This window comes from Panthera tigris, chromosome A1 (assembly GCF_018350195.1).
Source record: "Panthera tigris isolate Pti1 chromosome A1, P.tigris_Pti1_mat1.1, whole genome shotgun sequence".
Lineage (NCBI taxonomy): Eukaryota > Metazoa > Chordata > Mammalia > Carnivora > Felidae > Panthera > Panthera tigris.
Window position 1 is genome coordinate 167,999,368 of NC_056660.1, and position 27,149 is coordinate 168,026,516.

General features: G+C 34.8%; 1 protein-coding gene across 9 annotated transcripts in view; it reads left to right on the forward strand.

Moving 5' to 3' along the window:
- FER (FER tyrosine kinase) overlaps positions 1 to 27,149 on the forward strand; it is a 428,416-nt gene that overhangs the window by 29,317 nt on the left and 371,950 nt on the right. For 7 of the 9 annotated variants that reach the window (XM_042990938.1, XM_042990948.1, XM_042990943.1 and 4 more), the window contains one exon: positions 19,338 to 19,604. In XM_042990938.1, the coding sequence (XP_042846872.1) occupies positions 19,398 to 19,604 (207 nt within the window). In that variant the 5' untranslated portion in view covers positions 19,338 to 19,397. Of the gene's footprint in view, positions 1 to 6,422; positions 6,618 to 16,903; positions 16,970 to 19,337; positions 19,605 to 27,149 lie in introns of those variants that run through there. The other 2 variants (XM_042990972.1, XM_042990964.1) reach the window with 2 other exon arrangements.

The following is a 27,149-nucleotide window of genomic DNA, read 5'->3' on the forward strand; positions in this document are numbered from 1 at the left end:
TCATGCATTGCATTTGATTCTTTATTCTCTTTTAATTTTGAACAGTCCCTCTTTTTTGTTTTTCTTGATCCATGTTTTCTTTAAGAGATATAGTGTGTGTATATATACTTAATGTCTCTCTAGGGAATTGCCTAGTTTCTTAGAACATTATTCATCTAAAACTTATTTGCAGTTTGCTTCTTTCCTTCCAGTTCTCTGAGGTTGCTGGAGATAAAATTGTTTATTCCAAGACTTTTTTTTTTTTTTTTAAACCATCATCCCAACCTTAAGTAGACAAAGTAGGAAATTTACGTTGTATTTGATCCAGTGGCCCCAGTCAGCGATTGAAATTCATTTAAAACAACAGAAATCTGAAACAAAACAACAAATCATAATTCTGAAGAAATTCCTCTACTTCCCACCATTACCCACCCCCACCTTCTAACCTAAGGATGTATATCTAGTCGCCATGGATATTATCATGATACATTATAAAGCAGTAGCAGGCTAAGATTTTGTCTTGGAAAAATGCACAGTTTCAAGTGGGAAGCAGATTAGAATGCAAATGATAAATAAGCACATTAGTAGAGACGACCAGAGCTCTGCACAGTGAGAAAGGATTGAAGTACCTGCTCTCTCTGGTACTTATGTAGAAAGTGTTCTTCTTTCCTTGCTTGGTTTTGAGTTTTACAGATTTGGTTGTTTTTTTTAAGCGTTAAATGGCATTTAGGAACAAGTGGTATTTTGGTGGGGGGGAGCAGTGGGAGGTAAATATTAAGCAGCATTTTTAAAGAGGGGAGAGTGACATTTTACAGTTGAGAGGAAAGAAGAAAGTGTCAAGGAGGAAGGGACTACTCAAGGTGGTTTAGGGAGATCTGTGTAGGTTTTTTCTTCATTTTGTTCCAGCCAGGCTTGGATTATAGTTCTATGCTTTTACTACACTTTGCACAGGGATTCCTTATAGTTATTGCTATGTGTTAGAACTGCTTTTCCTCTGATAAGCTCCCGGAGTCTGTGACCAGTATTTTTTTGTTTTTTTAAATCTATGTGTACTCAGGACTTTACTCAGTACCTGGCATATTGTAGACATTGAATGAATACTTACTGGATGGATGGATGGATGGATGGATGGATGGATGGATGAAAGAAAGAAAGACTTTTACTAAGACCTAGTGCAAAAAGACAGATTCCTGTGCTGGGGAACCACAGTAATGGTGGGATCTGGTTTGATCGATTCATTGTTGAGGTGCTCAGTTAGAGCAGGAATTGGTTCAGAGGAGTCTGGGAGAAGGACCAGAGATGAAACCAGAGCATTCCATGAGTGGGAATACAATTGGGTTCTTTTTCAGAGAAGTAGCTAGCATGATGTAAGCACCTTTGTCATTTTCTAAATAAAATAAGTATATTTAAAAGAGAAATGTTTTCTAATATTAAGCATTCCATCTGTGAATTTGATTTTTACGTTCTTAATATTCAGTCTTAAAAAGTTTGTTGGGAAATCTTTCCTTTTCCTTATATGTGTTTATATTATAAAATGAATACATGCTTATGATAAAAATACACACTAGAAATACATAAAATACAAAGTGACATTCATCTTACTATTCCGGGTCTCACTCTTCACAAGTAGCTAATGTTAACAGTTTGATGTACATCAAGTTGGACTTTCAAAAAAATATATATATTTTAAAACACACATATTTATGTTTGTATAGTTTTACAAATAAAATCATTGATGCCCATGTTCTGATATTTGCTTTTCCTCCTTATCCTTTAGTTTTTACCTATGCTCCATATAATTCCAAAAGTTATTGGATATTTAGGAGGATGGAAACACTAGCAGAGGATAGTAGCCTAAAATCAGAGTAATTGAATGTTAACATTTAGGGAACTTAGAATAAGAAAAATGCCTGCTAAGTTTTATTAGTTTAATTGCTGTTAATTTAGAAGTAGTTTTTTACTTATTTAACCTATATTAAATTATAAAAGTAATCATTTTTCATATTATGCATTATAGAATTAGCACATAAGAAAGTAAAACTTTAAGATTTATTGAGTACACGAAGATGTAACCATGAATAGGACACACTGTCATTACTGCTCTTTGATAACAAAGAGCAGAGGCCAAGAAACCTGCCTGGAGGTGGCAATATGAACATACTCCTGAAGTACTGGTAAGAGTTAGCTAAGTTTTTTAAAGAAATGGCTAAGGGATGGGGCGCCTGGGTGGCTCAGTCGGTTGAGCGTCCGACTTCGGCTCAGGTCATGATCTCACAGCTCGTGGGTTCGAGCCCCGCTTCGGGCTCTGTGGTGATGGCTCGGAGCCTGGAGCCTGCTTCGGATTCTGTGTCTCCCTCTCTCTCTGCCCCTAACCCACTCACATTCTGTCTCTGTCTCTCTCAAAAAAAAAAAAAAAAAAACATTGAAAAAAAATGGCTAGGGGAAATGAAGGAGAATTGAATCAGAGCTGGAGGTTGTTAGGACAAATGCAATAGTAAGAAAATCAGGGGAAGTCATTTGATTTAATATGTGTAGGGAAAGAAGTTAGGGGGTTTCATGCCTTGGTGTTGGCACAGTCCAGGTTTATATCTGTTGTCACAGAATAATAAAGAGTAGTATGCCATTGTACTCTTAAAAATACCCTAGTTCTGGGTAATAAGTGGCATCACCCTTAAAGAGAGAGAATATAGGGTGTCCTGATCAATATTAGGGAATTCAGCTGGAGATCTCTCTGAGATTGAAGAATAGGTAGAGTAAGAGTTAATAGTACCAAAAAAATGATAAATAGTAGCTTATGGCCTAGAACTAGAATATTATAGTTTACCATTGCAGAGATGAAACTGTTTTGGATTTAGGCTATGGGCAATAGCGGCGGATGGTTGGAATGAAGCTGGATTGAATGGATCTTTGGAGAAGAGAAAGACTATAGAGGTTAGAATCTCCATGGATGAAGATAAGAGTTGGGTTAGAGGATAACATTGGGGGACAAGTGGAGATTGAAAGGAAGATTTGGAAACAACAAAGCTAGATGGGGTAAAGCTGAATAAGGAGAAGAAAATTTTGAATGAGATTAGAAGAGCAATGATTTGGAAATGGCACTAAAGAATCAGGATAATGTTACCCATCCTTTCACTATCGCCCCTCCCCCACCCAATTCCCATGGATATGGGTGGTGGAATGTAGGGAGAGGGTAGCCTCCACCTGTGAACACTATATTTTTGGGGAGCCAGATTTCAAATAGGGTAAGCAGTTGAAGTGTACAGATTTAGGAGTTTATTTACAAACCGAATGGAATTCTAGAAAAATAATTTGGGAAGATATGACTATAGAGAAAGGATAGAGGAGGAGTGGGGATTGGGCCTTGCCTTTTGGGAAAAGATTGAATTATACAAAGAAGCCAAAAATGGAACTGATTTTCCTCCATGTTCTTTTTTTTTCTTCCTTCCATGTTCTAAACAGTGGTGCAGGGTTAGCCTAATCTGGGTTCTCTGAGAGGCTGTCTGGCTTTGGCTTAGTTCATTTCAACTATAACTGATGAAACTTTAATAGATGCCATTCTGCTATGGTATGCCTTTAATGAACCTATTTGAAAGTACACATATGGATTTTGAAATTATTTTGACTTCTCCTGTATTGCTGCTGTCTTTGAAGAGAAAAAGATTGTTTGGCTTTAATTTGAACATTGAGCTCTTTTATAATAATTGATCACCTAGTAAGAGTTTAAAGGTTAAGAGGTATCTAGATAATGGTTACATTTCTAGAATTTAGGCCATACAAGGTAGTATGCAATGTGGCTATACTTAATTGTATTAAGTTTATGTATATACATAAACTTTTTAACCTTTGTTCCCTCTTTTCCTTCAGATTAGCAATGTTTCATAAACATGTCCCTCATTTTCCTACCTGTCACTTTACTTATGTTTAAACTTCTTCTTGGAGAATAACTCTGCTTCATCACTTGCTCTTCATGTTCTATCTTGTGGGGGTGCTCTCCTTCTCTCTCTCATGCTTTATTAGTAACTGCTTTTTAATATGTCTCTCTGAAGCCAGGCACATTATATATTTTATCTCATCTAAGCTTCGTAACAACCCTGCAAAGTAGGTATCACTATCCCCATTTTAAAGATAAGAAAACTGAGTTTCTAGGAGATTAATTAAAATGCAGTTACACTGCTATTAAATGGTACAGTTAACATTTCCACCCAGAACTATCTGTTTTCAAAGCTGCCTCCTGCATACATGTTTGCAGATAGATACATGTATCTGTGCTCTTTTCTTAAATACCCCTCAAGGCTTGTTGGAGATATTCTTTTGTTTTTAATTAAAATTTTTTTTACCAGCTTCCTTGAGGTATAACTGACCTATATAACATTGTCATTTAACATATAACATAGTGCGTTTAAGGTACATTATGTGATACATGTGTATATATTGTCACATGTTCTTTTTTTTTAAATTCAGCAAATATTTTATTATTTTTTAAAATTTACATCCAAATTAGTTAGCATATAGTGCAACAATTATTTCAAGAGTAGATTCCTTAGTGCCCCTTACCCATTTAGCCCATCCCCCCTCCTACAGTCCCTCCCGTAACCCTCAGTTTCTTCTCCATATTTATGAGTCTCTTCTGTTTTGTCCCCTTCCCTGTTTTTATATTATTTTTGCTTCCCTTCCCTTATGTTCATCTGTTTTGTATCTTACAGTCCTCATATGAGTGAAGTCATATGATACTTGTCTTTCTCTGACTGACTAATTTCACTTAGCATAATACCCACCAGTTCCATCCACATAGTTGCAAATGGCAAGATTTCATATATATGTATATGATATATATACATATCATATCTTCTTTATCCATTCACCCATCGATGGGCATTTGGGCTCTTTCCCTACTTTGGTTATTGTTGATAGTGCTGCTATAAACATGGGGGTGAATGTGTCCCTTCAAAACAGCACACCTGTATCCTGTGGATAAATGCCTAGTAGTGCAATTGCTGGGTCATAGAATAGGTCTATTTTTAGTTTCTTGAAGAACCTCCATACTGTTTTCCAGAGTGGCTGTACCAGCTTGCATTGCCACCAACAATGAAAAAGAGATCCTCTTTCTCCGCATCCTCAACAACATTTGTTGTTGGTGTAACTTCATTGTTGGTGTATAAAGATGCAACCGATTTCTGTGCATTGATTTTATATCCTGCAGCTTTGCTGAATTCATGAATCAATTCTTGCAGTTTTTTGGTGGAATCTTTTGGGTTTTCCATATCATGTCATTTGCAAAGAGTGAAAGTTTGACCTCCTCCTGGCTGATTTGGATGCCTTTTATTTCTTTGTGTTATCTGATTGCAGAGGCTAAGACTTCCAATACTATGTTGAATAAGTCTATTTATTCTTAATACACTGTAAATTGTTTGAAGGCAGTAATCCAGAATTTATTTATCTTTGTACCCTAATGCTCTCTCGCCCATGTTTATTCAATAAATGGTTGTTGATTTATATTAATACTTTAAAAGAAAGAATAAAAATTCTGTTAATAATTCTGTTCTCCCCAAATAATTACTTCAAATACATTTTTAAAATTAAACAACAGTTCTTTTAAAAACATGCATATTGTTCATTTGTTTATGGACTTGTACGATGTTCTTTCTCAGTGGAATAGTATCATCCAATAATGTTGTTCCAGGAGGCTGTCTGGACAATCCAGTGCTGTTTCTGGTGAATTAATTTTTATTTTAAATTAAGCTAAAAACACCACTTTCAAATAAAGCATAAGAGGTGTTTTAAATACTGACTCTGTAAGATGGCCAAGGTCAGCATATATTAACTGGTAATGAATAACATTGTCTTCATAGTTACACTTTGGTGACTATTCATTCCTGACTGTTTAATGCTTATGAAAAAAACACCTCACTTTGTATTCACATGAGGTCAATTTTTTTGCTTTTTATAATCCTGTTTCTTACTTGCAAAATTGGCTTTTTGTGACTTTATTTCTGTCTTGCTGCAGACAGCTTAATATTTTGTTCAAATAGTTACTGTTTCCGACTTTTGTCAGTATTGATGCATATGAAAGGTAAGAAATACCATTAGGTAATTATATTTGTACTTTAACTGATTAATGATTTGATAGTTTTTTATTAATGAATAAACATATTCTGATAAAGTAATTTGAACCATATACTGATTTTGATTGGTTTTATTAGTCGCAGATTATAAATTCAAACTGTTGAATTTCTTGCCTACTTGTGAAAATATCTCTTGGAGAACGAATGAAATATTTCCTATTTCTATTACACAGTTATTTACTTATTTGCAGATTTTTAAAAATTAGCATACCTTCTTGGTATATTTGAATCTCTTCATCAATGTTAAAATAAAGAAAATAATTCAATAAATATTTTTGACCAGAAGACATCATCTCTGTTAAAATAAGCCGCCCTTACTTGAAGGAGAACATTCAGTACAGATTAAACTTTCTGTATACTATATAAAAATCATATTTCCATCTGTATACTCGGAGAATGTAAACATTGCCAGTTGTGGAGCCAAAAGTTGAAAAACAGGAGAAGTTTTAGAACAAATACTTGGATATACCCTTGTACTTACAAGAAATAACTTGGGAATTATATTATCCTACCAAGGTAACTAGTTATCTGTTTTATATTTTGCTATTTAATAACTTCCATTTTTGTTTAAAAGTATGTATAGATTTCTTTACTACAACATGAATTCTAATATTTGAAAATATAGCAATTTTTAATAGTTGTTTTAAAGTGTTTAATAACTAAGGTGAATTGAAAAGTCAGTGTAACTCACTTGATTCTCAATAACAAGCTGAATAAAACAGATTTAAATAAACCTATTCAATAGTTTATTAGTTTCATTACTCTCACTTTTGATTAAAAATTTTTAAAATATTCATTTTTTTTGAGAGAGAGAGAGAGCATGCATGCAAATGGGGGAGGGGCAGAGAGAAGGAGACAGAGGATCCAACAAGTAGGCTTGAGCTGTGAGCGCAGAGCCTGATGTGGGGTTAGAACCCACAAACCTTGAGATCATGACCTGAGCCAAATCAAGAGTCGGCCACTCAACCCACTGAGCCATCCAGGTGCCCCTATTACTTTCATTTTTTTGAAAGATGCTATTTAAAAGTAGACATCTTTGCTAATAACATGCATGTACTTTTGTATAATATTCTGTTCCTGTCTGATTTGTACTTACTATCTAAATTATAGATATTCTTATTTTAAAATTTCATTTACAAATCTAAAAAATATGTTAATTCTTATAATTATTTGCAATAAATTGAATGCCTACTGTATTCTAGGTAGTAACTTAAGCCCCAATGATATAAGGATGAAAAATATGTGATATTCTTATTTCCATGTAGCTCATAATTTAATGGGAGAAATGTATTTCAACAAATAGCTAACATATACCATGAGAAGTGTTATATTCATCACAGATACATACATGAACCCTGAGATCTGAGAAAAGGAAACACTAAGTCAGCCTGGATGGTTGTGGTTGTGGGGATAGTCAGAGAAGCCTTCACAGAGAATACTACTTTAAAGTTTAGTTGTGGATAATTCTCCAGGCACATGAGGGAGGAAAAGCATTTAGACTGAAGGAACATCTGCAAAGGCACAGAGACTTTTAAGGAATCATAGTAGTAAGAAGTTGTATCGTTGCTGAGGGTAGAAGGTTGTCTGGGGCCAGCTTTGATTACCAGGCAAAGGAGTTTGAAATTGAACCTGTAGGTTAGGGTTGTAAAATTAATACCTAGTATTATTAAGTATCCTAAAGAATGAAGACTGCAAAGTAGGGACTACTTAGTACAATGCTGTGTAGCCTCAACCACCTAATTCTTTTAAGATATTTTTATGCAATAATATGCAAGGCACAGTTTTAAGCACTGGAGATACAGTGGGGGAACAGAGCAGAGTACTTCCCTGACCAGTTGGAACTTACATTACAAATCAGTCTATAAAGTAACCACCCACCTGACCCCACCCTCTGTCTCTGTCTCTGTCTGTAATTTTTGTCTACAGCATAACCATAGGCTTTGCTTGACATTTTTTTCACCTTCCTCAAAGTTAACATAGGCAGCTCTGTCTTATTCTGGAAGAATGTAGCTAAATGTGTGATGCCCTCTCCATCTTGTTCTTCCTCCGACCTATAGTTTGAGATCTGAGCATTACTTTTCTAAATATTTGAATTTCTATTGAGGTAATTGTATATTAACATGAAGTTATATAAAATAATAATCCCTTGTACATTCTGTCCAGTTTTCCCCAATGGTAGCATTTTGCAAAACTATGTATAAAATGACAACCAGAGTATTAACATTGACACATTCCACTAATCCTATTCATAGAAATAGGATTTTTAACTGTAGTCAGTTTTGATTGTACTCATTTGTTGTGTGTATATTAAGTTCTATAAAATTTTATTACTAGTCTAGATTCATGCATCCACTACTACCATCAAAGTACCAAACAGTTCCAACATTGATAGCATCCCTTGTGTTCCCCTTTTATGACCACACTCACTTCCCTACTCTGTTCTGCAAGCCATAAATCCAAGCAACTCCTACTCTGTACTTTTTCCAGAATTTTTTCATTTCAAGAATGTTAGATAAATGGAACTTTTTGGGATTAGCTTTTTTCATTCAGTAGGGTTCTTGGAGATTGATCCAAGTGGTGGCCTCTGTGGATAGTTTTTACTGTGGGTAGTATTCCATGGTATGTTTTCACTTGTTGAAGGAACTCTGGGCTGATTCCTGTTTTTGGCTATTATAAATAAATCTTCTGTGAGCATTTGTGTACAAGTTTTTGTGTGAAGATATGTATTCATTTCTTTGGCATAAATGTCCAAGGGTGCAATTGCTGGGTCATAGTATAGTTAATGTTTAGTTTTATCAGAAACTAGAGTTGGCTGTACCATTTTGTCTTCTGACCAGCAACAAATGAGTGATCCCGTTTTTTCATATCCCCACAATCATTTGGTCTTGTCATTATATTTTATTTTAGTCGTTCTGATAAGTGTGTAGTGATATCTCATTGTAATTTTTTTAAAAATAATTTTATTTAATTTATTTTTTAATAGGCTTTATGTCCAGCATGGGGCTTGAACTCATGACCCTGACATCAAGAGTCATATGCTTTACCACTGAGCCACCCAGGCGCCCCTCTCATTGTAGTTTTCATTGTATTTTCCTGTTGGCTAATTATGTTGAATATCTTTTCATGTGCTTATTTGCCATTTTTATGTCCTTTTCTGTGAAATGCTTGTATATGTCTTTTGTTTATTTTCTTTTTTCTTTTTTTTCTTAGTTTATTTATTTTGAGAGAGAGGCTGAGAGAGAAAGAGAGAGAGAGCGTGTGGGAGGGGCAGAGAGAGAGGGAGAGAGAATCCCAAGCAGGCTCTCTGTTGTCAGCACATGAGATCCATGAGATCATGGTTCATCCTGAGCTGAAATCAAGAGTTGGACACTTAAGCAACTGACCACCCAAGCACCCCTGTTCATTTCCTAGGCAGATTGTTGTTGTTAACTGTTGAATTTGAGAGATATTTATATATTCTGGATACTAGTCTTCTGTCAGATATGTTGTTCACAAGTATTTTCTCCCAGTCTATAGCTTGTCTTTTTATCCTTTTCACATGGGCTTTCACAAGCAAAAGTTTCTACTTTTGATGAGGCCCAATTTATTGATTTTTCTTTATGCGTTGTGGTGTGTTTTGTTTTTTTTTTTTTGTCAAGTCTAAGAACTTTGCTTAGCTTTTAGATCATGAAGATTTCCAAAGATATCCTTCTTTTTTTTTTTCTTCAGTGTTGCAGTTGTTTACATTTAAGTTCATAATCCTTTTGAGTTAATTTTTGTGTAAGGTGTTAGGTCAAGGTTTTCTCTCTGTCTCTCTCTTGCTCTCTCTCTCTCTCTCTCTCTCTCTCTCTCTCTCTCCCCCTCTCTCCCTTTTTTTTCTTGGCCTGTAGAGATATTCAGCTGCTCTAGTACCATTGAGTTGTTTTTGGATCTTTGTCAAGAAGGAGTTGAGCATAATTGTGTTGGTCTTTTTCTGGGTTCTCTATTCTGTTCCACTGATCTGTTGTTTATCCTCTACCAAGATCACAACTGTCTTGATTTCTGTAACTCTATATTATCTTATTCCCCAAGATGGACATATTTGTTTGAATAGTTTTTCCACCTCACTCTCTCCTCTCCTCTAGAGCTCAGATGATACAAATGTTGGATCTTTTCTTATTGTCCCAAGGCTTTATTCTTTTTGTTCATCCATTTTCTCTGTTTTTTTTGGATTAGTTGAATTCTATTGCTCTGTGCTTACATTCACTGATTGTATCCTCTGTCATCTCCACTCTTCTATTGAGCTTGCATCTAGTGAGGTTTATATTCCTGCTCTGCATTTTTAGCTCTGTAGTTGCCATCTGGTTATTTTTATAACTTCTGTTTCTTTGCCTAGATTTTCAATTTTTTACATTTGTTTTTAGGATAATTTATAATTGATGAAGCATTTTTAAGTTGGCTGATTTAAAACCCTTTTCTCATAATTCCAACATCTAATTCATCTCAGTGTTGGCATTAGTTGATTGTCTTTTCTCATCGAAGTTATGATTTTTCTTGGTTCTTGGTGTGAGAGGTGATTTTCAATTGAATCTTAGATATTTTATCTATTATTTTAGGAGTCCCTGGGGTCTGTTTCAATGTTTTATTTTCACAGGAAGTCCCTCTTTAGGTTTAGCATGCAGGTCTCTTGGCCTCTTTTTATGGGTTGTGGTTTCAATGACAGTTAAGTTTCAGAGTCATTGTGCTGTTATTTTAGTTTGCTTTGTCTTGTATCATTAGGGCTCCCACTGGTTCCTGCTGGTGCTGCTTGACAGAGTAGAAGATGTTTTTCTTAGGTTGAACTACTAGGTATCTATTGGTAGAAAAGGGCTAAGGTAGAATTTCCTTACTGTGCCCCCTAGCTGTCCTGATGTCTCTGGGCAGGGGAAGAAATTCTTGGAGAGCAGCAGCTTCAGCTTGGTTCCTTTTGTTAGTTCTGCCCTCCAGTTCTGGTGTCTCTGGGTGCGGAAGGAGACCCCCAGACCTGTGAGGACAAAGGTTTCCTGACCTGATAGCTGGGTCTCTGTTGCTGGTTCTTCTTGCCTCATTCAGTTTCTCTTGGTGGAAAAGCGGATTCTCAGGCTTAGCAGGTAAGGAGAGTGCTTGCCCTGGCTGTTTATTTTTGGTGAGACTCATAAATGATTTCTCTTTCTGGTGGTGCCTGACTCTCTGTTTGTTGTCACAGGGACTCCTATTGGATCCTAGGGGAGTTAGCCTACAAATATGGACTGTCTTTTGTTTCTAGACTGGAGGTTGGGAAAAGTTGGGTCTGGGTGACTTCCTCTCGGGTGAGGAGAACATGAGATACTGCCTTCATGCTGTTCTTTTAGTCCTAGGACCAAAGCAGGCTGCCTCCTTCCCCTTCCTCTTCCTCTTCCTCTTCCTCTTCCTCTTCCTCTTCCTCTTCCTCTTCCTTTCCTCCCTTGCCTTGCCTTTTCTTTCTTTCTTTCTTTCTTTCTTTCTTTCTTTCTTTCTTTCTTTCTTTTCTTTCTTTCTTTCTTTCTTTCTTTCTTTTGTTCTTTCGTTCTTTCCTATTATTTTTAATTTAAATCCAAGTTAGTTAACATATACTGTGATAATGATTTCAGGAATAGAATTTGGTGATTCATCCCTTACGTATAACACCCAGTGCTCATCCCAACAAGTGTCCTCCTTAATGCTCCTTGCCCATTTAGCCCATCCCCCCACCCAACACCCCTCCAACAATCCTCAGTTTGTTCTTTGTATTTAAGCATCTCTTATGGTTTATCTCCCTCTCTGTTTTTATATTATTTTTGCTTCCCTTCTCTGATGTTCATCTGTTTTGTATCCTAAATTCCACATATGAGTGAAATCTTATGATATTTGTCTTTCTCTGACTGACTTATTTTGTTGTACTCTCGTTCCATCCATGTTGTTGCAAATGGCGAGATTTCATTCTTTTTGACCTCCAAGTGATATTCCATTATATATCTATACTACATCTTCTTTATCCATTCATCAGTTGATGGACATTTGGGCTCTTTCCATACTTTGGCTGTTGTTGAAAACGCCTCCATAAACATTGGGGTGCATGTACAGGAGGCTGCCTACTATCTACCTTTCAGAGTTCTTCTTTGGTAGTCTCTTGTGTTGTTTCTAGTGTTTATACTTGTGTTTTGTCCAGTGGAACTGGGAAAAATGATCTCTGCCATCTTATCTGTACCAGAAAGCTGGGTATTACTTTTAATTTTGGTTTCTTTGTTGTGTGAGCATGGAGGTGGTATGGAAACATTGGCTGGGGCTGAGTTTGGCCTTGTTGGGGGACCCGAGATATATCGTCTCTTACGAAATTTCACTAATTATCCTGTACTCCTGGATTTAATTTCATCCACCAGTTTTTCACAAAGCTCTAGAAAATGGCAAGCCAAGGCTGCCCTCTCTGCATTTTCTAAGGTCCTGTCCTGGTACAGAGAGGCTTCTTTCTTTAGATATTTTCTTGAATTTTTCCTGGGTTGGCCTGCTTCTTTTCATGTTGGAGTATTCATTGTGTATTCTCAGGTTTCTGTTAACTCTTATTCCTTAGAATGTCTTCTGGAGATTGGGGTAGTGTTGGGCACATTGCCATAGTATCTAGAACACCAGAGTTTTCTCTTTTTTTTCTTTGAAACCATGCTGTGAAAGTTGTGGCATACAGTTGGTATTCCTTATTTGCTGATGATATGTTTAAATTTTTGTTTTTTCTTAAAAACAGTGTTTTGTTCTTTTAATTAGTTATTGGTGGTAGGAGCTTCTGAGGTACTGCTTCACTAAACTGACATTACCCCCAAATTCCACTAATGACTTTTTTGCAGTTTTCACATCTTCCTCTGCCTTTTGGTGTTGCAAATATCTTCTTTTTCATCCTGGCATCTGTTTCTCTGCCAAACCTCTTTTATTTGCTTACTTAATCTCTGCCCTTTGTTTGACCTCTCTTCCTCCTTTGTCCTTGACTCTGCTTTTCTGTTGATGTTCAGTCCGTGAATTTCATCTATCACCTTTAAGCAATTGACTCTCAAATTTGAATCTTTAGCCTTAATATTTTACCTAAACCTTTATTTCCTGCTGAAATAAACAGGTTCTCATTCTTCCTATTCTATTGGTATTGTCATCATATCTTATTAAAGCCTTGAAGTTGTCACTGAATCATCTGTGTCTCTTTTGTCCCCTAAATTTATTCACCACATCAAGGAACTTTCTTCTTAATTCTCACTGATATTGTCAATTATAGATTCTTGTTTTTCAAGTTATATATTGCTATGACTTATTAATTTGTCTTATGTTTCATTTTATTTTTTTCTCTCTTCAAGCTAATTTTATACCTAGCTTTCAGTTTAAAATCTATTACTATTTCTTTCTCTTTTTATTGCCATCACATACAGATAGAAAAGTACATGAATCGGGGCGCCTGGGTGGCTTGGTCGGTTAAGCGTCCGACTTCGGCTCAGGTCATGATCTCACGGTCCATGAGTTCGAGCCCCGCGTCGGGCTCTGTGCTGGCAGCTCAGAGCCTGGAGCCTGTTTCAGATTCTGTGTCTCCCTCTCTCTCTGCCCCTCCCCTGTTCATGCTCTGTCTCTCTCTGTCTCAAAAATAAACATTAAAAAAAAAATTAAAAAAAAAAAAAGAAAAGTACATGAATCACAGGCGCTCAGTCTGATGAAATTTCACAGACTGAACATACTTTCATGTAATAACACCAACAAATTAGTACCTTAAAAAAGTCACATTTATGATCATGTTTTTTTGCTCTAAAAAACAATTAATTCAAGGAATTTGGTCCTTATTAGTTTCCTGAACAGTGGAATAGAGATAAATTGACACTGCATCTCCCACTGCTTGCCACATATAGCTTGGTTTTGGAGACATTTTTTTCTTTACCTCATACTCCCTTTTTTGTCCCATACTGCTCCTACTTCTTGAAATACATTTCCCGTTTGACTTTTTATAATCTAAATTCTGGTCATTTTCCAGCCCTATCTCAAATCTTGCCATTTCTAGGAAACTTTGTGGGCTTTGTCCAGCCTTCATTACTTTTTAAATTTCTCTTCAAAAATTCTTTAATTAGTTAATTAATTTTTTGAATAGGCAATATCAATGTTTACTTAGCACAAAATTCAAATGTATAAAAGCGTATATAATGATAAGTCCTTCTCTCATTCCAGTGCCTCAGCCACTATGTATTCTTTAGGAAATAATTCTGCGCTTAAAAGGAAAATTAATTTCTATCATTCTTCCTCCTTGTTATAGCATGTAAACACACCAAGTTCTTTATCTCAATTTTTTCAGTTAGTAGTTTTTAATGATAGGTCCAGAACGATACACAAAAGATTTTCTTAGTTTTTGTTAGGGCTGAATGATATTCCACTGTTGGACACTGAACAATTCACATAGACTATGATTTGAGTGGCACTCCCTAGAATTGTTATTATTATCAGGTGCAGCAGCCTTGATTGTAATTAACCTAGTCAGTTCTTTTTGATGGATATTTCTGGTTTCTTTTGTTGTTATCTCAAACACTATTGAAATGAATAGTCTAATATTAATGTCACTTGACATCTTTGGGAAAATTGTAGGATATCATTCCCTTAATTCCTAAAATATTTGTAATCTTTACCAACTTAACCGTTAGACATAGTCTTAATTTATTATGGAATTGTTTTTAAAATTTTTATCATTTGTCATTCCTTAAGAGAGGTACCATAAATAAAATTATTTTAGATTCCTAGACCTAGAATACTGGTGTATATAAATAAGCCCTTAGGATGGTCTGGAGTCTTTCTCAGATAGCTGCCAGATTCTATTTCCCTTTTTGTTCTTTTGAGCTCATTTTGAAGTTCCTGATAATGGAAGAAAAAAATATTATTAGAGTTTAGATCAGAGCTAGATGTATTTGGAAGTAGAAGTGATACTTATCCTATGTTATGGGATAAAATGAACCACAATCCTAGATATAGTTAGAAAGGAAAATGTTTCACATTTCTTTGGCCTCAAAAATGATTCCTTAATCTTCCATTGAAAACATGGGATAAATCCAAAATCTATAAAGAACTTATCAAACTCAACACCCAGAAACCAAATAATCCAATTAAGAAATGTAGAGTAGATATGAATAGACATTGTCCCAAAGAAGACATACAGATGGCTAACAGATACATGGAAAGATGCTCAACATAACTCATCAGGGAAGTACAAGTCAAAACCATGATGAAATAGCACCTCACACCTGTCAGAGTGGCTAAAAGTAACAACACAGAAAACAGCAGATGCTGGTGAGGATAAAGAGAAAGGGGAACCCTCTTACACTGTTGATGGGAATCTAAACTGGTTCAGTCACTCTGGAAAACAGTATGGAGGTTCCTTAAAAAGTTTAAAATAGAACTATCCTAAGACCCAGCAACTGCTTTACTAGATATTTACCCAGAGGATACAAAAATACTGATTCAAAGGGGCACATGCACCCTGATGTTTATAGCAGCATTGTCAACAATAGCCAAATTAGGGAAAGAGCCCAGATGTCCATTGACTGATGAATGGATAAGATGTGGCATATGGAATATTACTCAGCCATCAAAAATAATGAAATCTTGCCATTAATAACAGCGTAGATGGAGCTAGAATGTATTATGCTAAGCGAAATAAGTACATCAGAGAAAGATAGATACCATATGATTTCAATTATATGTAGAATTTAAGAAACAAAACAAGATGAACATAGGGTAAGGGGAAAATAGAGGGGGAGGCGAATCATAAGAAGCTGTTAACTATAGAGGATAAACTGGGTTGCCGGAGGGAAGGTGGGTAGAGGATGGGCTAAGTGAGTGATAGGCACTTGTGATGAACACTGGATATTATATATAAGTGATGAATCATAAAAGGATATATATATATATATATATATATATATATATATATATATCATACATACATATATAGTGATGAATCACTAAATTCTGTCCTAAAACCAGTATTATACTATGTGTTAACTAACTAGATTTTAAAAACTTAAAAGAAAAACAAGGGCACCTGGCTGGCTCAGTCAGTAGAGGATGCGATTCTGGATCTCAGGATTGTGAGATCCTATGCTGAGTGTAGATATTACTTAAAAAAACAAAACAAAACAAAACAAAACAAAACAAAACCATGAGATGAGGTAGAATGTATCTTCCACTGAGACTTAGATGAGCTGTAGGTAAAATGACAGAAAAATTTTCTTTTTGAATTTTTGTGTTCTGTGAAGATATAGTACATCAAAGTAAAAATTTTATTTTATTTATTTTTAATTTTATTTATTTGAGAGAGAAAGAGGCAATGTGAGTGGGGGAGGGGCAGAGAGAGGGAGAGAGAATCGTAAGCAGGCTCCATGCTACTAGCACAGAACCTGACACGTGGCTCGAACCCACAAAACCGCAAAATCATGACCTGAGAAGAAACCAAGAGTCAGACACTCAATCGACTGAGCTACCCAGGCGCTCTTCAAAGTAAAAATTTTAAAGCAACTATATCCAAAGTGAAAAAACTGGAATTATGCTACTCCATATTAAAGTGAATAAGTCAATTACTTTGTATTGACTTAATTATGTTAAGGTCCATTTTGCGTTCTGGTTGCTGCTTTGGGAGCTGATGAAGCACGGTTTTCCACAACCTTTTTCTCCCCTCTGTTTATTTGATCATAAAACTGGACAGTTTTCAGTTGGAGAAAAATCGTAATTTGTTCTCTATATGGAAAACCTACATTTTTATCATCTCTTTAGATGTTATCACTGAGGTTAGACACATAAATCTGTTCTTATTTTTCTGTCTAACTTAGAGGATCTCAGCTGAATTAACAAGAAAGTGACTTCTGGTATGGATGAGCCAAAACTAAAAATAAGAGGTGTGTTTCTTCATTTCTTCTAACTGGCCCTAGACGATTCATTGCCTGAAGTTTTGTGAGTCTGGAGAGCAAAACAAATTCTATCATAGTTTTGGGGATTTATAGCAAACAAGCAGGATATTTTGGGGAGGTTTCTGAGACCTGACCTTTAGATCATCACCAGTTATGCTGCAGTGATTTTTAAAGCAAGTTTATTGAGATATAACTCACATGCTGAAGAATTCACCCACTTAAAGTGTATCATTCAGTGGTTTTTATTCTGTTAACAGAGTTGTGCAACCATCACCACAATTAGTTTTAGAACATTTTCATTGCCCCAGAATGAAAGCCAGTACCTGCTGGCAGTCACTCCTCATTTCTTCCCAAGTTTGCCAGCCCAGGCAACTATTAACTAATCTACCTGCTGTCTGGATTTTAGACTTTTCATATAAAGAGATCACACAGTATGTCAGTCTTTTGTGTCTGTGTTTCTTTTACTTAGCATAATATTTACAAGGTTCATCCATATTGTAGCTTTTATCATTACTTTTTTCCTTTTCATTGCTAGTAATATTTTGTTGTGTGTATATGTTTTATCTGTTCAGCAGTTGATGGATATTTGGATTGTTTCCACTTTGTAACTATTATGAATAATTCTGCTCCAACATTCATGTGCAAGTTTTTGTCTGGGCATATGTTTTCATTCCTCTTGGGTATATACCTAAAAGTGGAATTTCTGGATCATACGATAACTGTATGTTTAACTTTGGGGAACTGCCCCAGGTTACATTTCCACCAGCAGTGTATGAGGGTTCTAATTTCTTCACAGTCTCCAACACTTGATATTATCTATCTTTTGGTTAAAGACATCCTAATGGTGTGGTGTGGTATCTCATTGTGGTTTTGATTGGTATTTTCCTAATGGCTAGTGATACTGAACATCTTTTCATCTGCTTATTGGACATTTAACTAGCAAAACTAGTTAAATCTTGTTTGGAAAAGTGTTTATGCAGATCCTTTGCCCATTTTTAATTTATTTAATTGTATTTTTATTACTTAGTTTTAATAATTCTTTATATATTCCTGATAGAAGTCCCTTAGCAGATAAGTATTTGCAAATATTTTCTCCCATTCTATGGTCTTTTCACTTTCTTAATGATGACCTTTGAAATACAGAAGTTTTAAATTTGATTAAATCCAATTTATGTATTTTAATTTTGTTGCTTTTTCTTACGGTGTCTCATATCTAAGAAACCGTTTCCTGAGCCAAGGTCACAAAGATTTACTACTGTGTTTTCTTTTGAGAATTTTATAGTTTTAGCTCTGATATTTAAGCCCATTATCCATCCCTTTAGAGTTAAATTTGTTGTGTATGGTCTAAGAAAGGAATTCTGCTTGATTCCTTTGCATGTGGAAATCCAGTTGTCCCACCACCATTAGTTGAAAGACTTTTTTCTGAATGAATACACTTGGCACACTTGTAGAAAATCATATAATCATAACTGTGATGATTCACATCTGGACCCTGTATTCTATTCCATTGATGTCTGTGTCTCTTCATATGCCAGGACCACATTGTCCTGATTATTGTAGCTATTCAGTAAGTTTTGAAATTAGGAAGTATGACTCTTCCAGCTTTGTTCTTCTTCTTTAAGGTTTTTTTAAGATTATCTTTTCAATTTCTGTAAAAAAAAAAAAAAGCTAGGTTATATGTTAATATGGATTAAGTTAAATATGTAGGTCAAATTGGAGAATATTGCTTTCTTAACAATATTAAGTCTTTTGGATCCATTAACATGAGTCTTTCCATTTATTTCCAACCTAAATAATTGGAAATAATTATAAGGAATAAATTCCTTGATTTCTTTCAACAATATTTTGTAGTTTTAAGAGCACAAGTTTTAATTTATTTTATAAAATTTATTCCTATTTTATTCTTTTTAATGCTGTGGTATATGGAATTGGTTTTTAATTTCATTTTTCAGATTGATCATTGCTAGTGTGTAGAAATACAGTTGATTTTTGTCTTTTGATCTTTACCCTGTAATCTTACTGAGGTCATTTATTAATTCTAAAACTTGTTTTTAATTGCATTTCTTTCTATATTCAATTTCACATCCTCTTCAAATAAAGATAGTTTCACGTCTTTCTTTTCAATTTCCATGGAAATCATTTCATGTATCTCATTGTACTGGCTAGATCCTCCAATATGGTGCTCAATAGAAGTGGTGAGAGTGGACATCCTCATCTTGTTCCTGATATTTGGGTGAAAGCATTCAGTTGTAGTGATTTTTTTTTTAAACTCTAAAAAGAATGGGCCATAACTTTGCCTTGAAAACAAATTTCCTTTTGATTTACGAGGTGTTTTTTCTTCTGTTTACATACACAGATATGTGCTGATTAGAAGGCTCACAGTACGGAGTGGAGGATAAGACAGTGCCTTACAAAAATGGGGTTTGGGAGTGACCTGAAGAATTCACATGAAGCTGTGTTAAAATTGCAAGACTGGGAATTACGATTACTGGAAACAGTGAAGAAATTTATGGCTCTGAGAATAAAAAGTGATAAAGAATATGCATCTACTTTACAGAACCTTTGTAATCAAGTTGATAAGGAAAGTACTGTTCAAATGAATTATGTCAGCAATGTATCCAAGGTAAGAAGAATAATTTCATTACTTATTGTGTATGGCATTATAATTGTGCTTAGGGCAAATCATATTGTTGCATGAACATACCCAAGTTAGCATTCTAGGACAGTAGTTCTAAAATCTTGCTGATTATCAGAATCTCACGGGGGAAAATTTCAAAAATTATAAATTTTGGGCCCTACCGCCTGAATCTGAGATGGTAGATGTGAAATTTTTGAATTTTGAAATAAAAAAAAGTAGATGTCTGGGGCACCTGGGTGGCGCAGTCGGTTAAGCGTCCGACTTCAGCCAGGTCACGATCTCGCGGTCTGTGAGTTCGAGCCCCGCGTCAGGCTCTGGGCTGATGGCTCGGAGCCTGGAGCCTGTTTCAGATTCTGTGTCTCCCTCTCTCTCTGCCCCTCCCCCGTTCATGCTCTGTCTCTCTCTGTCCCAAAAATAAATAAAAAACGTTGAAAAAAAATTTAAAAAAAAAGTAGATGTCTAACTTATTGTAATGATTTAGTTGGGTTTGACAACCGTTTTTTACAAATTTTGTTTTCTTTATTACCCTTCTTCCTTGGGTCTCTTGAGACCTGCTATTTTCTTTTGACACAAACTTCCATTATAACCCACCTTCCCTAATTTCTTCTGTGAATCGTTAATGTAGTGAATCACATGGAATATTTTAACATGTAGCTGTTCTTTGCTGTCATTCGTTACTAAAATACTTGTATACTGATGACTTAATCACACTCAAAAGGTCTTTGGATAAGCAGTATGTTTTTTTATCTCTAAGATTATAAAAATATAATATAAAATTTAATATTAAGAGCCATAAAAATAAAGGCCAAAATTGCACCATTGATTGTTCGTTGAAGGTATTAAAGGTGAAATATTACACACCTTAATAATTTTTCCTCTTCTTTTCTTCTGAATTGGGGGAAGAACGGTTGCATGTTTGTGAGGGCTGAGCAATACAATTGGGAGTTCTGTCTGGTCCTTAAAGACTTTGAATCAATCCTCTGTTTCAGTATCATCTCCTCTTCTTTCATATAGGTTTCTCCAGTTTGTGAGCTTCACTGGAGTTCTAGATCTGACCCTATAAATTGGCCATTTCTTTTTTTTTAATTGAGAGAAAATTGATATCCTAAGGTATACAGCTTGATGTTTTGATTCATATATATCGTGAAATGATTACCACCATAGGTTTAGTTAACATCCATCATCTCATATAGATACAATAAAAAGAAAAGAAAAAAAATCCCTTTTGTGATGAGAACTCTTAGGATCTATTCTCTTAATAACTTTCCTATATATCATAGAGCAATGTTAATTATAACCACCATGTTGTACATTACACACCTAGTCCTTACTACCTTATAACTATAAATTGTACCTTTTGAAAATATGCCTCTTGTGTTCTATTCCTTTGTTTCTTCATACCTGCCCAAATCCAGCTCTTCCTTTTGTCCCACACCTGTGCTTTAGGGTGGAGGAACTGGAGAGGAGAAAACAGAGACTGAGTAGCTGAGCCATTTCCATGTTGAAAATGAACAAGTCATAAATAAATGAATTATCTGTAACAGTTCAGTTTGAATCTTTTTTTTTATATCTTCCATGTGTCTACTTAAATACTTGTTTTTTCCTTTAGTTTCTTGGAATACAGTTATAGTAGTTGTTTTATTCTTTCTTTCTTTTATCATCTGTGTTACTTCTGGGGTCAGTTTTGATTGACTAATTGTTCTACTGCATCCTTATGCTTGGTAGTCTTTGATTTGATACCAGGCATTATGAATTTTACCTATTTAGGTACTGAGTATTTATATATTTTTAGAAATATTCTTGACTTTTGTTTTGGGATTGGCGACAGTTGGTTACTTGGAGACAGTTTTATCTTTTTGGCTCTTGCTTTTAATTTGTTATGTGGATCAGAGCTACTTGTATTCTAGGATGAATTTATCTCTTCTACTGAGGCAAGATCATTCTCAGTACTCAAAGGATGCTTCTGATATTATGAGATTTTACATTTTGGGTGTTAGGCCCTGGCACAATTCCATGGTCTTATGTGAGCTCTAGACAGTATTCCGTGTGATCACTGTAGGTGGATTATTACCTTGGCGTAGAGTAGTCTCCTCGTATTTGTGAGCTAATCAGTACTTAACTAAACGATCAAGGGAGAACCTTTGCAGATCTGCTGAGTTTTCTTTTTGTGCAGCTCTGTTCTCTGTACTACTCGGTCCTTGTCTCTTCTGCAGTAATCTGTCTTGGTGTCTCTGTGCTTTGAACTCTGTCTCTTTAATTTACAGAGAGAGATTGTTGAGTTCTGCTTGACTCTTCCAACATGGGTTTTAGCCTGGACATTTTCTCCATTCAGTAAGCTGGGATAACCTTAGGGCTCAGTTCATGGATCTGTAGACTCTCTCAAGTTTTACTGTCCTTCACTGCGTGATGTCCAGCGGCTTGAATGCTGTTGTTTCATGTATTTTGCCCAGTTTTTAGTTGTTTTATGCAGATGCATAAAGCAATGACTGTTTCTCTGTGTTGACTGAAAGCAGAGGTCTTTCATCCAGTGATTTTTATGTCTTTATTTAAAAAAATTAAAATGTACAGCAGATTTTCAAGAATAAAACAAAGATATCTCTGTAAGCTCTATTCATTAATTGTTAACATTTTGCCATATATACTCTTTAGTTTGCTTTCTCTGTCAATATAATTATATGTTACTTTTTTTCTTGAATGATTTGTGAATTAGTTGAACACATCATGTTCTTTTATTCTTAAATATTTATTTAAGTATTTTCTGAGACTATATCCACAATGTAATCAAATTTTGGAAATTTAGTATCATTACCATGCTATTATCAAAAACATATTCCGTATTCAACTTTTGTCAATTGTCCTAGTAATGTCCCTTTTTGACATTTTTTTAAACCCTGATTCAAGATGTAATCCAGAATAACTCATTTCACTTAATTGTTTTGTCTCTTAAGTTCCAAATGTAGAACATGATTGTAAGAAATCATATTCTGTGTTTTGGTAATTTTCTTTTTTTTACTAAAAGTTATTTTGAAGTGTGTACATTCTGTCTTTAATTCTGAGGGCATGGCTTTTGGGAGGTTTTATTTTTCCGTTTTTGTTTGTATTGTTTTGGGGAAATTTTGGGAGATAGAAGCCTCAGTAGTTATGTTTGCTTTCAATTACTTGGACTGTTTCCCCATCATTCTTTGAGCACATTTTTTATTTTCTGGCATACTAAGATATCCCAGGCTCATCTTGAATGTTCCCTTTTCCAGTCCTGGAATAAACTCTTTCCCCTAGGATCCTGTTTCCTTCTATGACAGAGAATATTTACATATTCAACCAATTTACTGAATATGAAATTTTATGTCTCGTAGTATTTTGCAACCACAAACAATACTGCAAAAAATAACTTTGTTACAGATGTGTTTTTGTGTATTATGAGTATCTTCAGGGTAAATTTCTGGAAATGAGATTTCTAGGTCGAAGTGTAAATGTCCATGTCATTTTGTCATATATTTCCATTGTAATTATGAATTTATTTTGTACCTCTTGTACAATTTGGTATATCCACTAGGAATATCTGAAAGTGCCAGTTTCTATTTAATCTGTGCAAGAGAATATATTGTCAGACTTTTGTATTTCTGTTAGTCTGTTAGGTAAAAAATGATATCTAGTGTAGCTTTATTTTATATTTCTCTGATTATGAGTGAAATTAAACATCTCTTCATGTGTTTAACAGCTATATTATTTTGAGGACCTTTAAGGTATATTTTACTTTGTGTTTTCTTATTCATTAAAATTACACCTATCAGAAATAAAATATATTATAATGGGAAAGGAAGAAGTGAAATTGTCTCTGTTTATAGATGGTACAGTTTTATACATAGAAAACCCTAAGGTCTACACCAAAAAACTGTTAGAACTAATAAATTCGGTAAAGGATACAAAAGCAACATAAAAAATCAGTTGTGTTTCTATACAATATTAATGAGCTATTAGAAAAAGAAATAAAGACAATAACCAATTTATAATAGCATCAAAAAAATACTTAGGAAAAATTTAGCCAAGGAGGTGAAAGATCTGTATACTGAAAAATTGTAAGACATGAAAGAAATTGAAGAAGACACAAATAAGTGGAAAAATATTCTGTACTAATGGATTGGAGGAGTTAATATCGTTAAAATGTCTTTATTCCCCAAAGCCGTCTATAGAGTCAGTGCAATCTTTATCAAAATCCCAATGGGATTTTTCACAGAAATAGAACAAACAATCCTAAATTTGGATGGAACCACAAAGACGCCAAATAGCCACAGTAATCTTGAGAAGGAAGAACTGGATGGATACATCAAATTCCTGATTGCAAACTTTACAGTAAAGGTAAAACAATCAGAACAGTATGGTATGGCATAAAAACAGGCATGTGGACCAGTAAAATAGAATTGCGAGCCCAGAAATAAACCCATGTGTATATCATCAGTTAACATTTGACAAGAGAGCCAATAATAGTCTTTTCAACTGGATGGCTCAGTTGGTTAAGTGTCCAACTTTGGCTCAGCTCATGATCTCATGGTTCGTGAGTTTGAGCCCCACATTGGATTCTGCACTGCCAGTGCAGAGCCTGCCTGGTATTCTTTCTCTGCCTCTCTCTCTTTCAAAATAAATAAACTTAAAAAAATAAATAAATGGTGTTGGGAAAGCTGGATATTGACATGCAAAATAATGAAATTGGACCCCTCTCCTACACCACTCACAAAAGTTAAGTCAAAATGGCTTAAAAACTAAATATAAGACCCTCAGCTGTAAAACTACTAGAAGAAAAACATAGGGAAAAAGCTCCTTGACATTGGTCTTGACAACAGTGTTTTGGATATTGAACCAAAATAGCAAGCACCAAAAGCAAAAATAAGTAAGCATCAAAAGTAAAAATAAAAAGATTCTGCACAGAAATAAACATTCAGTGAAATTAATAGGTAACCTGGGAATGGGAGAAAATATTTGCAAACCATCTATCTGGTACAGAGTTAGTATTTAACATATAAGTAACTCATACAACTCAATAGCGAAAAAAAAAATCCAATAAAAAATGGGTGGAAGATCTGAGTACAGTTTTCTAAAGAAGACATAACAAATGGCCAACAGACACATGAAAAGATGCTCAACATCACTAATCATCAAGGAAATGCAAATCAAAAGCACAATGAGTTATTATTACTTCATACCTATTAGAATGGTTATTATCAAAGAGACAAGAGATAACAAGTGTTGGCAAGATTGTGGGGAAAAGAGAGTTCTTGTGTTCTGTTGCTGCGAATGTACATTGGTATAGCTACTTTGAAAAAAAGCATGGAGATTCCTCAAAAAATTAAAAATAGAACTAACATATGATCCAGTAACCCCACTTCTGGATATATATCTGAAGGAAATGAAATTATTATCTTGAAAAGATATCTGTCCCCTTGTGTTCATTGCAACATTGTTTACAATAGCCAAGATATGGAAATAACCTAAGCATCCATCAATGAATGAATGGATAAAGAAAATGTGGTGTATATATGTATATATATATATATATATATATATATATATATATATACACACACACACACACACACAATGGAATATTATTTGGTTATAAAAAAGAAGGAAATCCTCCCTTTTGTCATAACATGAGTGGATCTTGAGGGTATTTTGCTAAGTGAAATAAGTCAGAGTAACACAAATGCTATATATTCTTACTTATATGTGGAATCTAAAATGGCCAACTCATAGAAATAGAGATTAGAATGGTGGTTACGAGAAACTGGGAGGTGAAGAGGGTGGGAGAGAAGTGAGGAGATGTTGATCAAAGGGTACAAACTTCCAGCCATAAGATGAATAATTTCTGGGGTGTGAGGTACATCATGTGATGATATTTAATAGTACCATCTTATATACTTGAAAGTTGTTAAGAGAGTAGATCTTAAATGTTATCACCACAGGATAAAAAGGATGATTAATGTGAGGGGATATGGAGGTGTTAAGTGACCCTACTATGGTAATCACTTTGCAATATATACATGTATCAAATCATTGTGTTGTACACCTTAAACTTGCATGTATTATATGTTACTAATATCCCAATAAATCTGAACAAAAATAAGTAAATATACAATTACACCTATCAGAATACAGGCAACTCTGCTGAAATAGTATAGTGGTACAGATAATTCTCAACACAACCTATTTGAAGGGACATACTGGTTTATATTTTGAACACAAAGTAGAATGAAATATGGGCTATATTACATATGCTCCATGGGAATCAAAAGTAATGAAAAATGTGTTTTGATGAACCAGCCTTATTATTTAGTAGTCACATAATAAACATATTGTAACTAGAACCTATATAACTAGATTTTCAACTGTATATATTTTAAGACTAATTCTTAAGTCTGAATGTGGAGTCAATTCTGCTGTAAAGCTTGATTTAAAAACATGAATTTGTTCCAATGCAATTGATATATTAGAGAATACTTTGAGCACAATGTGATTTTGTATTTATGCACACATCTGGAAGAAACACTAGGTGAATGATGAAAACTATCCAAATGAATAGAGCTGCTTAGGAATATATAACAACTCACATAGGCACACACATTCGTCATTTATTAGCTACCTCTGTTCATGTCTTGTGTTACATACAAGCCACATCCATCCACACGTGATATTGCAACTCTCCAAATTCAGATCACTCTTTCTACCACTTCACAAAAACTTAACAGTCTTCAGCTCTTCTGCCACCTACTTTTGATAAGTCAACCTCAGGTCTTTTCAAAATAAAGTGCCATATATACTGTAGTACTTATATATTTTGTTACCATTTAATATATGTAAAACCATGCAAATTTTTATTAGGTTCCTGTCTTTTTAAAAATGTGTCCCTGATAAATTTTTTGACTCTTGTGCATCGAACACCATTTTTTTTTATAAGCCCTGTGGTTTTAAATGTGTGATTTTGCATAACCCAGTGATGACTGGGGACACAAATGTTTTGTTAGAGTAGAACTAGTATATTAGAATTACTTGGGAGCTTTGAAATACTGATCCTTGGGCCCCATCCAAAACCTATGAAATTAGAATCTGTGGTCATGGGATTCAAGATTTGGTATTTTTAAAATGCTGCCAGGTAATTCTTATTGCAGGCAGAATTGTGACCCACTGGCCTGGGCAAACCAGAAAGCTTTGAAGAAAATGTAAAGACAGGCTCTTGTGTTTGGGAAGTACTTTGCACTTGCAGTTCAATCTTTGCAATTCTCAGTTTTAGGGAAATTTAATGACTTGTCTCCTAGATTTCTTTATCTCATAAGGACTCAGAAATTCCAAAAACATTCTTATGTAATAGACAAACTCTGAATAAAAATTGTTGTTTCAGAGAACTATTTATTTTGAATTATTTTGTGGCACAGAAACTATGCATTCTTCATGGAATTTTATTGTTGTGTCTTAAAAATATTCAACTTGGAAAGAAAGCAAGTTGGGAGATATGGTCTGTAGGGGAAACCTATTTATAAC